This window comes from Lagopus muta, chromosome 15 (assembly GCF_023343835.1).
Source record: "Lagopus muta isolate bLagMut1 chromosome 15, bLagMut1 primary, whole genome shotgun sequence".
Classification (NCBI taxonomy): Eukaryota; Metazoa; Chordata; class Aves; order Galliformes; family Phasianidae; genus Lagopus; species Lagopus muta.
In genome coordinates this window covers 3,230,220-3,242,882 of record NC_064447.1, presented here as the reverse complement: position 1 = coordinate 3,242,882, position 12,663 = coordinate 3,230,220, and the positions used below count along the sequence as shown (strand labels likewise).

General features: G+C 52.2%; 3 protein-coding genes across 3 annotated transcripts; all 3 read left to right on the top strand.

Annotated features, from left to right (window-relative positions):
* The first annotated feature begins 232 nt into the window (after positions 1–232).
* On the top strand, positions 233–1,706 carry LOC125700575 (hemoglobin subunit pi). The gene is made up of 3 exons (XM_048961420.1): positions 233–376; positions 1,008–1,212; positions 1,529–1,706. Exons 1-3 carry the CDS (start codon positions 282–284, stop codon positions 1,655–1,657), a joined length of 429 nt encoding a protein of 142 aa, XP_048817377.1. The 5' UTR covers positions 233–281; the 3' UTR covers positions 1,658–1,706.
* Positions 1,707–3,764: 2,058 nt separating this feature from the next.
* On the top strand, positions 3,765–4,740 carry LOC125700847 (hemoglobin subunit alpha-D). Its single transcript, XM_048962067.1, has 3 exons — positions 3,765–3,920; positions 4,060–4,264; positions 4,565–4,740. The coding sequence occupies exons 1-3, from the start codon at positions 3,829–3,831 to the stop codon at positions 4,691–4,693; spliced, it is 426 nt and encodes a 141-aa protein (XP_048818024.1). The 5' UTR covers positions 3,765–3,828; the 3' UTR covers positions 4,694–4,740.
* Positions 4,741–6,783: 2,043 nt separating this feature from the next.
* LOC125700796 (hemoglobin subunit alpha-A) lies at positions 6,784–7,616 on the top strand. The gene is made up of 3 exons (XM_048961978.1): positions 6,784–6,924; positions 7,074–7,278; positions 7,390–7,616. The coding sequence occupies exons 1-3, from the start codon at positions 6,830–6,832 to the stop codon at positions 7,516–7,518; spliced, it is 429 nt and encodes a 142-aa protein (XP_048817935.1). The 5' UTR covers positions 6,784–6,829; the 3' UTR covers positions 7,519–7,616.
* Positions 7,617–12,663: the final 5,047 nt, after the last annotated feature.

The following is a 12,663-nucleotide window of genomic DNA, read 5'->3' as shown; positions in this document are numbered from 1 at the left end:
TTTTTCATGCCACGCGGCCAGTACGTGCTAAGAAGCAAGAAGCTGATAACACCAGCAAACCAGGAGGCCAGTGCACTGACCCTTACCGAAATGGGCTTTGTTTCAGGGGGAGATAAGGGTCTCCCACCCCCATGGGTGGGCCTTTGGAGTGACCAATGAGTGCGGACAGACGCCAAGGCCCGCTCTCCTCTTCCTCTTTATAACCAGGGCTGCGAGGGCACTTAGTACAACCTGCTCTGGGTGTTCACTGAAGGGAGCCTGAGCCAGCACTCTCCTGCAAAATGACGCTGACCCAAGCTGAGAAGGCTGCCGTGACCACCATCTGGGCAAAGGTGGCTGCCCAGATTGATGCCATTGGGGCAGAATCACTGGAGAGGTAAGTCACCCGCAGCACAGGGTGCTTCCTCTGATTTTGCTGTTAGCATGCATCTTGCTTCAGTGCTGCATGAGTGAGATTCATGCAGTCGTGTTAGGATTGATGAGAATTGCTTGATGAGCTGTATGTTATTTAACATGATATTTTTTTCTGGAATCACACCTGTGCTACTAAATTCTGATGGCTTCAAAATTTTACAGCAAAAAAATATATATTTTTACCATCTATGGGCTTGCTTCCTATTATAGTAATTGAGAATTTATAGCTAGGAGCCCTAAAGAGGAATTCAAAGTCATTCATACTCGGTGTCCTGAAATAGGGTTATCACTACTAGGAAATGAACTTAAACTGATTTATCACCTAAGTTGCCATGTAATGGACATTAAGAGAACAGCTGTCCACATTTATTAGATGTTGTTGTTCAAAGTTATTTAAATGCTATTTACAGTCAGCCTGAAATATTGTGAGATTCCTGCTGGGACTCCAGCACCACTCACACCAACCATTCATTCAGCTTACTGCAGTTTGAAGGAGTGTATTTCTGCAGCTTTGCAGTGCACTTGTCCTGAGGCTTTGCCAGATCAGACATGCCTTTTCCACTGCTGAACTTTGTTGTCTTGTTCTCCTCCAGGCTTTTTGCCAGCTACCCTCAGACAAAAACCTACTTCCCTCACTTTGATCTCAGCCAAGGCTCAGTTCAGCTTCGTGGTCATGGCTCCAAGGTCCTGAATGCCATTGGGGAAGCTGTGAAGAACATCGATGACATTAGAGGTGCTTTGGCCAAACTGAGCGAGCTGCATGCTTACATCCTTAGGGTGGACCCAGTGAACTTCAAGGTGAGCAGGCACAATTTCAGGGATGAAAATTACCAGCCACAGAACCAGAGGCCACCGGTCATTTAAACTAATGGGAGCTTGATCCCTGACTATGTGGTACAGCCTTATGTTGCTGCTGGTTCCCCAGCTGATTTTTAACCTGAGACTGGATTTTCTAGCAAGCCATCTGGTCCAGTTTAATCTGTTACCTGGTTGGGACGTGGTTGGGACATTACCCTGGTTGGGTATTTTTTTCATTCCAGAGCACGTTGCAGACTCTTAGGTTGGCATCTGTTACTGATTACAATGGATTTCACCTTTTTTTTTTCCCTTTCAGCTGCTTTCCCACTGTATCCTGTGCTCCGTGGCTGCCCGCTATCCCAGTGATTTCACCCCAGAAGTTCATGCTGCATGGGACAAGTTCCTGTCCAGCGTTTCCTCTGTTCTGACTGAGAAGTACAGATAAATGGCTTCCACACTGTGTTAGGGACGTGCACTGATGGCACACAGCAGCTGCCAAGTTCTGGATATTCTTCCTATGCAGTCCCCTCAAATGCCCTGTGCAGGGGCTCAGCCATCTGCAGACCACAATAAATAATTCAACTGTGATCTCTGGTCTCTGTGCTTTCATCTTTCATGTTCCACCCCCACCTTAGCGTCTTGGCACCGTGTTTGGAAATCACTACATAATACAGAGGGAAAATTACTAAGCTGTGTAAGTTCATGTACATAATGAGAATAACATACTGCTGAGCAGAAGCCCAGAACAGGATAGAGCCCTGTGACTATTACTGCCCACAGTTCAGAAGCTATGTCAACCAAATGCAAAGCTGATCAGGAAATATTCTTTTACCTTGCTAGAATAATGAATGGACCCTGGCTTCTTGTTTAGACTCTCCAAAATCCAGCACAGCCTGTTCTGAACAACAGCTGCATTGCCAAATGGCATGATTTGCACAGGGCAGTGCTGCTTATTGACTGTGCGTGCTCTTCTCCAATGGGTCTGGGCAAGGTGAACACCTTAGGCAATCACACCTGCTTATTCCCTCCTGTTTGGTAAAGACACCTTCCCCTCAGCTTGACATTTCCTATATTTGTATCGGGAACTTTGCTTGCTGTTGAAATTTGGGAAGACTAATGGCCCCTGGAGATCAATGATGATAACTGAGGGACCAAAATTCCCAGTGTTTGGCATTCCCCTGACAGGAATGCATGGACCTTCCATGCCTCTCGGCCAATACCCCAGCTCCCAGCTGATAAAACTTATGTGAATTTCTTTGCTTTCATCCTTGCTTTCTCTTCCAAAGTATTTCCAAGACTTTACAGTGGTACACGTCACCTCTTCACACACACAAAAAACACCTGGAGTGTTAGAGCAGCTTGAAATTCAGAAGCCCCTCCTTTGTTTGTTGGTGTGTTCTCCACCTGAGTGATCCATGTGTTGTGGGCAGGTGAATAACTGTGATATCACCCAGTGCACCTGGATGGGTCTGTGTCTAAGGGCAGAGTGATTCCAGCTTCATTTACTGAGCTCCCTGCTCAGTTCACTCACTGCTCATGCAGGTCTCAGAAGATTTTTGACATGAAAAGATGTGCACAAAGCCCTAAGCAAATGAGCATGAACTGGCACTACAAGCTGCAGTGCTCATCTTGTTCACCAAACATAAGCACTGTATTTGGGCAAGGAGAACAGAGATAAGATGCAGAACTTTTAAACCACTGAGCTGCTCTAAATCTGCTGGTGTTGACCAGGGCACCTTCTGTGAGCAGTAAGTTTTTAAAGCATCCTATCTTTGTGTGTCTCTGGGTAACCTGAATGTTTAGATCAACAATTTACATTGTAGGTCAGTGTGGGGTACATCCCTAAGCCCAGATTTGTATCAGTGATTTCATGCAGAGGCTCAATGAAGGATATGACAGTCCCCAACCGCTGCATGCCCTATGGGATGTCCTGTGGGAGAGCGGCAGGAGCACACAGTGGGATGGGAACAAGGCAAGGATGATGAGCAAGCAGGTATGGACTTTGGAAAGACCAGGTGCCAAAAAAGGAGGTTCTTCCTCACCCAGGTTTCTCTAGGCTGCTGCAGACAGATGATGGGAGCACAAAGGTGGCATGGGAGGGGAACAGGCCCAGGGGCTCTTTGGAGAGGGCTGGATGTGTCAGAGGCTGGAGGATAGCATGGCCTGGGGAACAAGAAGCCACGCAGGCTCTGGGCAAGGGAAGAAGGGTGCATGGTGACAGGAGTGCCAAGCAGCACAAGGCCGAGGTTGCAGCATCCACAGGACAGTAGCTGCCAACTACAGGGTGCAGCCCTGATGCATGCCTTCCTCCAGCCTGGCAAGGGGCTGCCTGGGATCCCCTCTGCATGAAGTGCAGAGGGCCAACCCAGCTGGCAGAGCAGGGCAGGGCAGGGTAGGACAGGGCAGGGCAGCAGGGCCCCCTCAGGGCCCCCTCTGTGGGTGTCAGGGCCCCCCGAAGCACCGCCGCTCCCTGCTCCCAGCGCTGCACAGCCCCGGCCCCGCCGTGTGGATAAGATAAGGCTGGGGCGGGTGTGCAGGGAGCTATAAGAGGTCGGCCCTCAGACTCCTCCACCACGCACTGCCATCAGCCACCAGCCCACCCCACCAGCTGCCACCATGCTGACTGCCGAGGACAAGAAGCTCATCCAGCAGGCCTGGGAGAAGGCTGCTTCTCACCAGGAGGAATTCGGAGCTGAGGCTCTACTTAGGTGCGAGCCAGGCCCAGGAGCACCTGGTGGGGTGGGAATGGGGGAGGGGGAGCCAAGGGGTGCGGACCAGATCCTGGGGTGTGCGGGCTGGGCCAGGGGGAGCTGCGGGGCAGCAGAATGACCAGCCTCGTTCCGGCAGGATGTTCACCGCCTATCCCCAGACCAAGACCTACTTCCCTCACTTCGACCTTTCGCCCGGCTCTGACCAGATCCGTGGCCACGGCAAGAAGGTGTTGGGTGCCCTGGGCAACGCCGTGAAGAACATGGACAACCTCAGCCAGGCCATGTCTGAGCTTAGCAACCTGCATGCCTACAACCTGCGTGTTGACCCCGTCAACTTCAAGGTGAGCAGAGGCTTGGGTCTGGGGGTCCTGGGGTGCTGGGGTCAGGGGTCTTGGGATCTTGGAGGTCTTGGGACCAGGAGGTCCTGGGGTAAAGGGGTCCTGCGATCAGGCAGTCCTTGGGTCAGGAGTCCTGGAGCCTTGGGGTCTTGAGGTCTGAGTGTGATGAGTTTCCTGGGAGCTGGGATCCTGGGATCCAGGAGCTGGAGGCCAGGGGTGGTGGCAGGACCAGGATGGGAGACAGACTGGGGCTGAGAGCCCTCCATCCAGAGCAAGGGTACTGAGCCTCTGTTTGCCTTGCAGTTGTTGTCGCAGTGCATCCAGGTGGTGCTGGCTGCACACTTGGGCAAAGACTACACCCCAGAGGTGCATGCTGCCTTCGACAAGTTCCTGTCTGCCGTGTCTGCTGTGCTGGCTGAGAAGTACAGATGAACCATCGTCTGCAACTTCAAGTCTTCAATAAAGACACCATTGCTGCAGCACTGTGTCCATGTGTGCTGGGGCTGGGGAAAGGGCACAGGGGTCCAGGGTGGGCTGGGGTACACTCAGTGCTTCCCTGCACCCTGAGGGAGGGAGGGAGGGAGGAAGGAAGCTCCTTCCTCCAGGTCTGGCATGGGGCCTGCTTGGTTAAACGTGATCCTGAAGCTGGTAGCAGGACTCTGTGGACGGAGCTTAGCCTGCACCTTCCCATGCCTGCAAACCTGTTTGGGGTGGGTGAAGCCAAATGTGTTTCTTTGAACACCTTGAACAATTTTCCATAGGGGAAGGATTGAACCTCTCCTGACTCTATCACCATGGCTGTTCAGGACTGCACTGGGAATGCTGTGGGAGCTTAATGCCTGCATGAATTTTGTGGGCAACTAGACGAGTTCACTGAGTGAAAAAAATCTACTGTGAACTATGAAGTACAAACACAATTCATAGCCCCTAAGCCACAACTCTCTAGGGAAGAGCCCCTCCACTTGTGCCCTGGGTGCCTGCTTTTCCCATGCCATCTGGAGAGGCTGGAAATGTCACAGGCAGAGCTGTAGTCCAATACAAGGCTGCTGCTTTTACGTCACTGGCTTTAGACCTGAAGGAGATGGTGGGTCATAAGATAGTAAACTAGCCCTGGGTTTGCTCTGCATTGTGACCAGTGGAGAAAATCGGGGTTTGTGAGGAATAAGGGAAGCTGCACCAGGAAATCAGCACCTGCTTTGATAGGGAGTACCAAAGCTATACTCCGTTCCTGTGAGCACACTTCCAAATGCAGTGCTTTTCCTCCATGCTTCAAAGCACTACCTACATCTCAGCACATCTGTGTTCACTTCCACCCAGTTATTCCTGTGCCCTCAGTTTGAGGAGCTCTTCTGCCTTTGCAGTTTGCCCCACTGACGTGTGCATGGGCAGCAAACACACAGCCTCCCCTCCTTCTGCTTCCCAGAAGAGCAGTCCCCCTCCTCCACTCTTCCCCTCCTCCTGTGCTCTGATATGGTGCCAGGTCAAGCTAATCTCCCCCAAACACAAATGATAAGAACCGCTGGAAATGGAGGAAACACGGGTGTAAACTGTCCCCCCCATGCCAGCTCTCAAACCTATTGGAACCACTGCAACCTTTTTCACCTTCCCAGCCCTCCTTATCTTCCTCACCCTCCTCACCTTCCTCCTCATCTTCATCATTTGCGACATGCAGAGCTCACCGGGGGTCGTTATGGCGATACATTCCCCTCTTCCCCTGTTGTGAGCTCCTGTGGCTGCAGGACAGTGCCTATATCAGGATCTGACCCTGTAGCTCTTCTGAGTGCCCCATTTCCAGCAGTCAGGGTCACCCCGAGCCCCCATAGCAGCAAGGGCTGGGACAAAGGGAGCTCTGGGGTCTGTTTGCAAAAGGGATGCAAACTGCGGTCAGGGAGAAAGACATGAGGATGCATTGGGGTGCACTGGTGTGAGGAGCGCAGAAGAAATGAGCAGAAGGTGCAGTGAGAAAGAGTGGTGGTGTGTGTGTAGGGGCTACATTGCAGAGTGGTGTGTGTAGGGACAGTGCATGTACTGGGGCAGTTTGCATGCATGCAAGGGCTGTGCTGGAGAGGTCAGTCTGCATCACAGGGGCAGCTCCTTGAGGCACAGACTTCCACAGTGCTCCTGAGCCTGCAGCCCCCATATTTCTGTCCCCTTCACTCTGCCTGCTCCTCCTGAGCAGAACGCATCCTTTCTGGCCTCCTCAGGGACCCCTCGTTGGCACCTCAGCCCTAACTCCATGCCAGGGGACTGGGGACTGACTGCTCCACATGCTCAAAGGCAGACCCTAACCTCAACCCATGCTGATGCAGACACTAACCCTAATCCTAACCCTAAATCCAGATCATGCCAACATCACATTGCCCCAACCCTAACACCGAGCCCAAGCTTGTGCCAGGATCCAACCCCCCCCAGCCTGTGCAGTATCGTGGGTGGGGCAGGGCAGCAGCCCTGCCTGGCTGGGGTCCAGAATCTATGGGGCGGGCTGGGGGTGGACCAGCACAGCATATAAGGCTGACAGCAGACTGGAGGAGCACCCGTGCTGGGGGCTGCCAACGCGGAGGTGCAACCATGGTGCTGTCCGCTGCTGACAAGAACAACGTCAAGGGCATCTTCTCCAAAATCGGCAGCCATGCTGATGAGTATGGCGCCGAGACCCTGGAGAGGTAGGTGTACTTCTCTGTCCTCCGGCTGCCTGTCTCCCATCTGTCGCTGATCCTCTTCCTGTCCTCATTTGTCCGTGTCCTATCCCTCCCTGTCTAACCTGTCCCCCTCCCCTTCTGCCCTGCTGGCCCTGACTCACTGTGCTCCACAGGATGTTCACCACTTACCCCCCGACCAAGACCTACTTCCCCCACTTTGATCTGTCACACGGCTCTGCTCAGATCAAGGGGCACGGCAAGAAGGTAGTGGGTGCCCTGATCGAGGCTGCCAACCATATTGATGACATCGCAGGCACCCTCTCCAAGCTCAGCGACCTCCATGCCCAGAAGCTGCGCGTGGACCCTGTCAACTTCAAAGTGAGTGTCTGGGAAGGGCTGACCCACCCTGCCCCCACCCCAGCCCTCCCGTGGGCCATGCAGTCACCCTTCGCCTCACCCTCTCGCTCACCTTCTCCTTTTGCCTTGCAGCTCCTGGGACAATGCTTCCTGGTGGTGGTGGCCATCCACCACCCTGCTGCCCTGACCCCAGAGGTCCATGCTTCCCTGGACAAGTTCTTGTGCGCTGTGGGCAGCGTGCTGACTGCCAAGTACCGTTAAGACAGCGTGGCAGCTAGAGCTGGGGCCAACCCATCGCCAGCCTTCCAACAGCGAGCAGCCAAATGAGATGAAATAAAATCTGTTGCATTTGTGCTCCAGCCCTGGTGTCCTGCTCTCGTTGCTGCCTGTGGGGAGGGAGTGGGAGGGATCTGCTCTGGGACTCCATGCAGCTGAATTGGGAGCCCCCGGGCCAGGTGGATGTGCAGAGAATATGGGCTCAGGTGGTGGTGTTTGGTGGTGTTTGAGTGGTGTGCCCAGAAGACAGATGTGTTTCTGCTGTCTGTAGGCATGAGTAGAGCTCTTACAGGTGCAAGTGGATGGGGAAGCTTTACGGAGAGTGATTCTTGAGGTCTCCAGCCCATCCTGAGCTCCCCAGCTGAGCCACATACCCATGCTGGGATCCCATGCACTCCTTACCCCGCAAAGCCCAAACCATAGGGAAACAGATCTCATTCTCCAAGGGCTTGCAGGAGGTGGTGGGGAACAGTTCCCTGCATCTGTCACTGTCTGTGTGGTGACACAGCAAGGACATGCCGAGGACCTTCTGCGCTGGGGCAGCTTTCTGTGCGTGCCTACGGACTGTGGCCCTCATAGGACTTCCATCTCCTAACACCTTGCTACATGCCACTTGTGGGGGTCCCAGGGCACACCGAGTAGGCAGACAGGCTGGGGAAGACTCCAACAAGAACCAACAGTACCTGGGGCTCAGTTCCTGCTCTTTGGGCTGTGAGCCTCATCAGGGCAGGTGGTGAAGCGGTGCTGGGTGCTGTGTGCGGGCCCTGGCTCTTATCACAGCCAGCAGCAGGGCTGGGGACGGCCATAGCCAGTGGGGTCTGCAGGTGGCTGATAAAGAGCTGCACGGGCTCTCCTCCAGCCCACGGGTGTGGTGAGGGACATGGACAGAAGATAGCCTCGGGGGGGTAAAACCTGCCAGGTGCTGAGTAACTGCAGCTTGTCCCTGCCAGGGATCTCAATGCAGAGATGGAGGTTTGAGAAAGCCCCAGGGTGGCGAGCACAGCAAAACACAGCATGAAAGCCAGACTGGGGTTACCACAGGTCCCCTCATTCCTTGTCACACGTACCACACAAATGGGTCTAGATGGAAGGATGGACACTTGCCCCAGTTCTACAGTCTCCAGTGACAATCAGGGACCATAGATGACTTCAGAGAGCCTCCAGCCCTCAAAGATTCCTCCTACAAAGCAACAGCCTCAGGTGCCACAACTCCACAAGGCCATGCTCCAATTTTCCCTTCTACCTCACACCATCCAGACACATCTATGGGCATTGCCCTCCACAGCAGAGAGCCTCTGCTCCTGGGGAGAACGGGGAGAACAGGGAGCAGAGGCACAGTGCAGGCAGGGCATACATGGCACTGGGAACTGGTTTGTCAAGCACTGGTAAGAGCCAGTGCCAAATCCTGCATTGATCTGGCTGCTTCAAACCCTGCTGCAGGGGATCCTTGCAGTCTGGAGCGTGGCAAAGGCAGTGCTTGCACAAGTGGGGCAAAGCTGCATGTAAAGGAATGCATGTTCTCCAGCCTGGAGCTGGAGCAAGCAGTGGGAAGCACACATGGAGCATATCCATGTGTGTGTGCATTAATAGAAAAGTGTCAGGAGCAATGCAGGGGGATGATGTGTGCCAGGTTTGGCTGTCGTCCCTGCTGCCTCTGCCAGACCTCTGCCTCCAGTTGCTCTCACACCTTGTTGTGACCTCAGGTAGGACTCAGCAGGGGCAGTATTTTGGAGGAGGCAGCGAGCAGAGTCTTGGCTGTCTGGCTAAAAAACACTGCGCTGCAAACAGCTGTGTGTTTTGTCCCAGCTACTTGTCCCTGCTGCCACAAGATGGAGGCCTCAAGCCGTGTTGCCTTTATCAGAGCCAGGCAGACAGCTCAGCTTTGAATTGGAGTCCCCAGCCTTGGCCAGGATAGGCTTCCATCAGGTCCCAAGCTCCTTGGGGTGCTGGTGCTGGCTTGGAGGGGTGCACGGAACCCCATGTTGACCAAGGGGCAGGAGGGTCTGCACTGCCAGCTGGCAGGTGTGCAGTCTGGGCATGGTGTAGGAACAGGCTCCTCACCCTCTTCCTACAATCAGAAATCACAGAATCATAGAATCACAGAATGGTTGGGTTGGAAGGAACCTTAGAGCCCCCAGCTCCACCCTGCTGTGGGCTGGCTGCCCCCACTAGCTCAGGCTGCCCAGGGACCCTCCATGGCCTTGGGCACATCCAGGGATGGGGCACTCACAGCTCCGGGCAGCAGTGCCAGAGCCTCACCGCCCTCTAAGTGAAAGATTTCCTCCTCACATCTCACCTAAATCTCTCCTCGTTTAGTTTAAAACCATTCCCTCTTGTCCTATCACTATCTACCTGTGTAAAAAGTCGATCTCTCTTCTGTTCATCTGCTCCCTTTATGTACTGGAAGGCAGCAATGAGATCTCGCTGGACCCTTCTCCAGGGTGAACAAGTCAGCTCTGTCAACCCTTCTTCACAGCAGAGGTGCTCCAGCCCCATCCTCATGGTCTCCTTTGGTCACGCTCCAACATCTCCATATCCTTCCTGTGCTGGGCCCGAGGATGCAGCACTGCAGGGGGGGCTCAGAGGGCAGAGGAGAAGGGGACAGTCCCCTCCCCGTCCTGCTGCCACCCCCACCCCCCTGATGCAGCCCAGGATACAGCTGGCAATGGAGAGAGTGCTTCCTGGAAAGGGACACAGTGATATGTACTTGTGGAAGAAGGCAAGCATCTTAGAGGAGTTTAGCAAGAATTTCCCATTCAAAATGTACTTCCTCAGTTAGCAAAGAAGCAGTGGGAAAACACAGAATTTTCTTCCTGAAAGCCAACTGCAATATACCAGTTGAGAGATCTTCTTGCTAGAGAGATGAGGGAGAACATCGCATGTTTACGAAAGGTTCTTCTATGTTTTCATCTGACATTGGCATTCAGTAGGCCAATAGCAAAAAAAAATAGCAACCTATAGGTCTTTTGCTGAAAAAATCCTGTCTAAGCAGCTTGTTTGCCTTAGGTTTGGACAGTTTTTCCTTCCTAAATGTCAGCCTTTCCATATTCAACTGCTCTCTCTGATACATCCAAACCATTTTTAACCCAATGCTTTGGTTTGTCACAGCCCTTCCAGCTCAGACCCATCCGAGACTTTAATAAGTGTATTCTCTATTACAACACATAAGTTATTGATGAAGGAACAGTAAATAATGATGTTGAACCAAGAACTGGAATCTGTCACAGAAGGAAAACAGACTCATCTGAAATGATTCATTCTTGGCAGTAGCAACGCTTATTACTCATCTCTTACTTCGATTAAATGTCCCACTGTTAGTTGTGAATTGAAGTTGACTGCCTTATAGTTCCCTGGTTTCCACTTTTTACCCTGCTAATAAGAATAGACCTTATTGTCTTATTCTGCAACGCCGTCACCCTCCACCATTTCTCAAAGATTCTGATGGAGTGAAATGGCTTCAATCAGTCGCTGAGGTAAAGGGGAATTTTTTTCAGGCAGTCTGGAAACACTGAAATGATTGCACTATACTTTAATCCACTCTTTTCAGGACCTATCTGCCTTCCTTAAGTGTTAAGTCCCTTATCAAAAATGACATTTTAGTGAAGGCTGACTCTATTTTCTCTCTTCTGTGAGTTCTTTTCCTGTCCCTGCTGCGTCAACACCTTCCTCAGGGGATATTTTCTTTTTAGGCTTTAAGACCCTTGTGATTTTTCGTCTTGGTCTTTTGTCATGTCCCTGTGTGCTCAGTATTCCTTCACCATAATGTCAGTTTTGATGGAGGACTTAAAGTATTTTCTCTCCTTCCTTTCCTGAAAGCAGAGACTGCTCCCAGTGGAGCAGCCACATCAAGCATCAGCTGCATGAGTCTGTAGAGAGAACAGGGATGATAAAAATAAGCCTTATCAGAACTTAAACACTGGCTGTGCTTTGTTGCCATCACAAAAAGTTTAATGCCATAAACAATATCTTAGGAAAACTTTTTGCTCATCACCCTCCAAGCTGACCTGTCCAAATCCCATTCCGTGAGTTCCCTTTGACCAAGAAGGTATGAAGCATGCTGAACCCCTTGCTGCTGGAGATACCCATGGCAGAACCCAGGCCTTGCGTTTTACAGCTGACAGGAGGTGGAGCAGACCTGCAGTAGTTTGACATTGGCCACAAATTCCTTCTCCAGGCTGTCACTGCTGCATGGAGCCATTCATCAACCGAACAGCAGAAGTTTACCACAGCTCCCTCACAGTTTTTCCCCACTTTCTTTGTGTGGCTGACCATGTGTGTTTTGGTCATCAGATCCAGCCAGGTTTCCACTGTGACTGTACCACCGGTAACCCTTTTCAATGAAGAAACCTTTTGTGTCAGGCCTGCTGGACGTTGTCCACTAAGGATTGATCCGATTCTCAATACGGAATGGAAATGCAGACACTTCTTTCTGCCAGTCGCCTATCTTCCTACCACACACCAGCCACCTGAGATGATCTGAACGTGCTTAGGGATGTTGACACAGAGAACATAAGCTCTGCTGGATCTGATGGTTGGATCATCTCACTCAGTGCTGTGCTCAGCAATAGGAGATGGCACTGGGGAGAGCACAGAAGCCTCGCCATTTTAGGTTGTGCTCCTCCAACACCTGCAGCAGCAGTAAATGATTTCAGAGAATAAGTTCCTGCACGTTGCCTTCAGCATCTGTTTGTTGACCTGTTGTTCATGAATTTGCTCATCCCTTTATAAACCTGCTGACCCCCTTTGTTTCTACAGCCTCCTGTGGCAGCAGGTTCCAGAAGTTCATTCTCCCTCCCTGCCTCACATGAAGTCCCTTTTATCTGTTTCAAACCAATCTACTGGACTCATCGATGGCCTCTAATTCCAGTACTGCAGAATCCAGTGAGCACCAGATCCACACTGCCCTTATGACTGAGTAAAGTAGGCCCTTTCTGTGCCCTCTCCTGACAAACCTCGGTCTTCCCAGACCATCATCATACTGCAGCCGCCCCATGTCCATCTCACTTGCTCTCAAACTCTCAGTTGACCTTAGGACTCTCCCTGCATGCACTGTGTCCATAGATTTAGAGGCCAGAACTGCACAGCCATGCTAGGAGCCAACCAGTGCCTGGCCAGCCACAGGTGGGGCTC

What these genes read in the sequence shown, in the direction of transcription:
- LOC125700575 (XM_048961420.1), top strand. Translation starts at nt 282, where the DNA reads ATGACGCTGACCCAAGCTGAGAAGGCTGCCGTGACCACCATCTGGGCA. An exon ending in GGGGCAGAATCACTGGAGAG is followed by an intron (nt 377 to 1,007) that starts GTAAGTCACCCG and finishes GTTCTCCTCCAG; the next exon opens with GCTTTTTGCCAGCTACCCTC. An exon ending in TGGACCCAGTGAACTTCAAG is followed by an intron (nt 1,213 to 1,528) that starts GTGAGCAGGCAC and finishes TTTCCCTTTCAG; the next exon opens with CTGCTTTCCCACTGTATCCT.
- LOC125700847 (XM_048962067.1), top strand. Translation starts at nt 3,829, where the DNA reads ATGCTGACTGCCGAGGACAAGAAGCTCATCCAGCAGGCCTGGGAGAAG. An exon ending in GGAGCTGAGGCTCTACTTAG is followed by an intron (nt 3,921 to 4,059) that starts GTGCGAGCCAGG and finishes TCGTTCCGGCAG; the next exon opens with GATGTTCACCGCCTATCCCC. An exon ending in TTGACCCCGTCAACTTCAAG is followed by an intron (nt 4,265 to 4,564) that starts GTGAGCAGAGGC and finishes TTTGCCTTGCAG; the next exon opens with TTGTTGTCGCAGTGCATCCA.
- LOC125700796 (XM_048961978.1), top strand. Translation starts at nt 6,830, where the DNA reads ATGGTGCTGTCCGCTGCTGACAAGAACAACGTCAAGGGCATCTTCTCC. An exon ending in GGCGCCGAGACCCTGGAGAG is followed by an intron (nt 6,925 to 7,073) that starts GTAGGTGTACTT and finishes TGTGCTCCACAG; the next exon opens with GATGTTCACCACTTACCCCC. An exon ending in TGGACCCTGTCAACTTCAAA is followed by an intron (nt 7,279 to 7,389) that starts GTGAGTGTCTGG and finishes TTTGCCTTGCAG; the next exon opens with CTCCTGGGACAATGCTTCCT.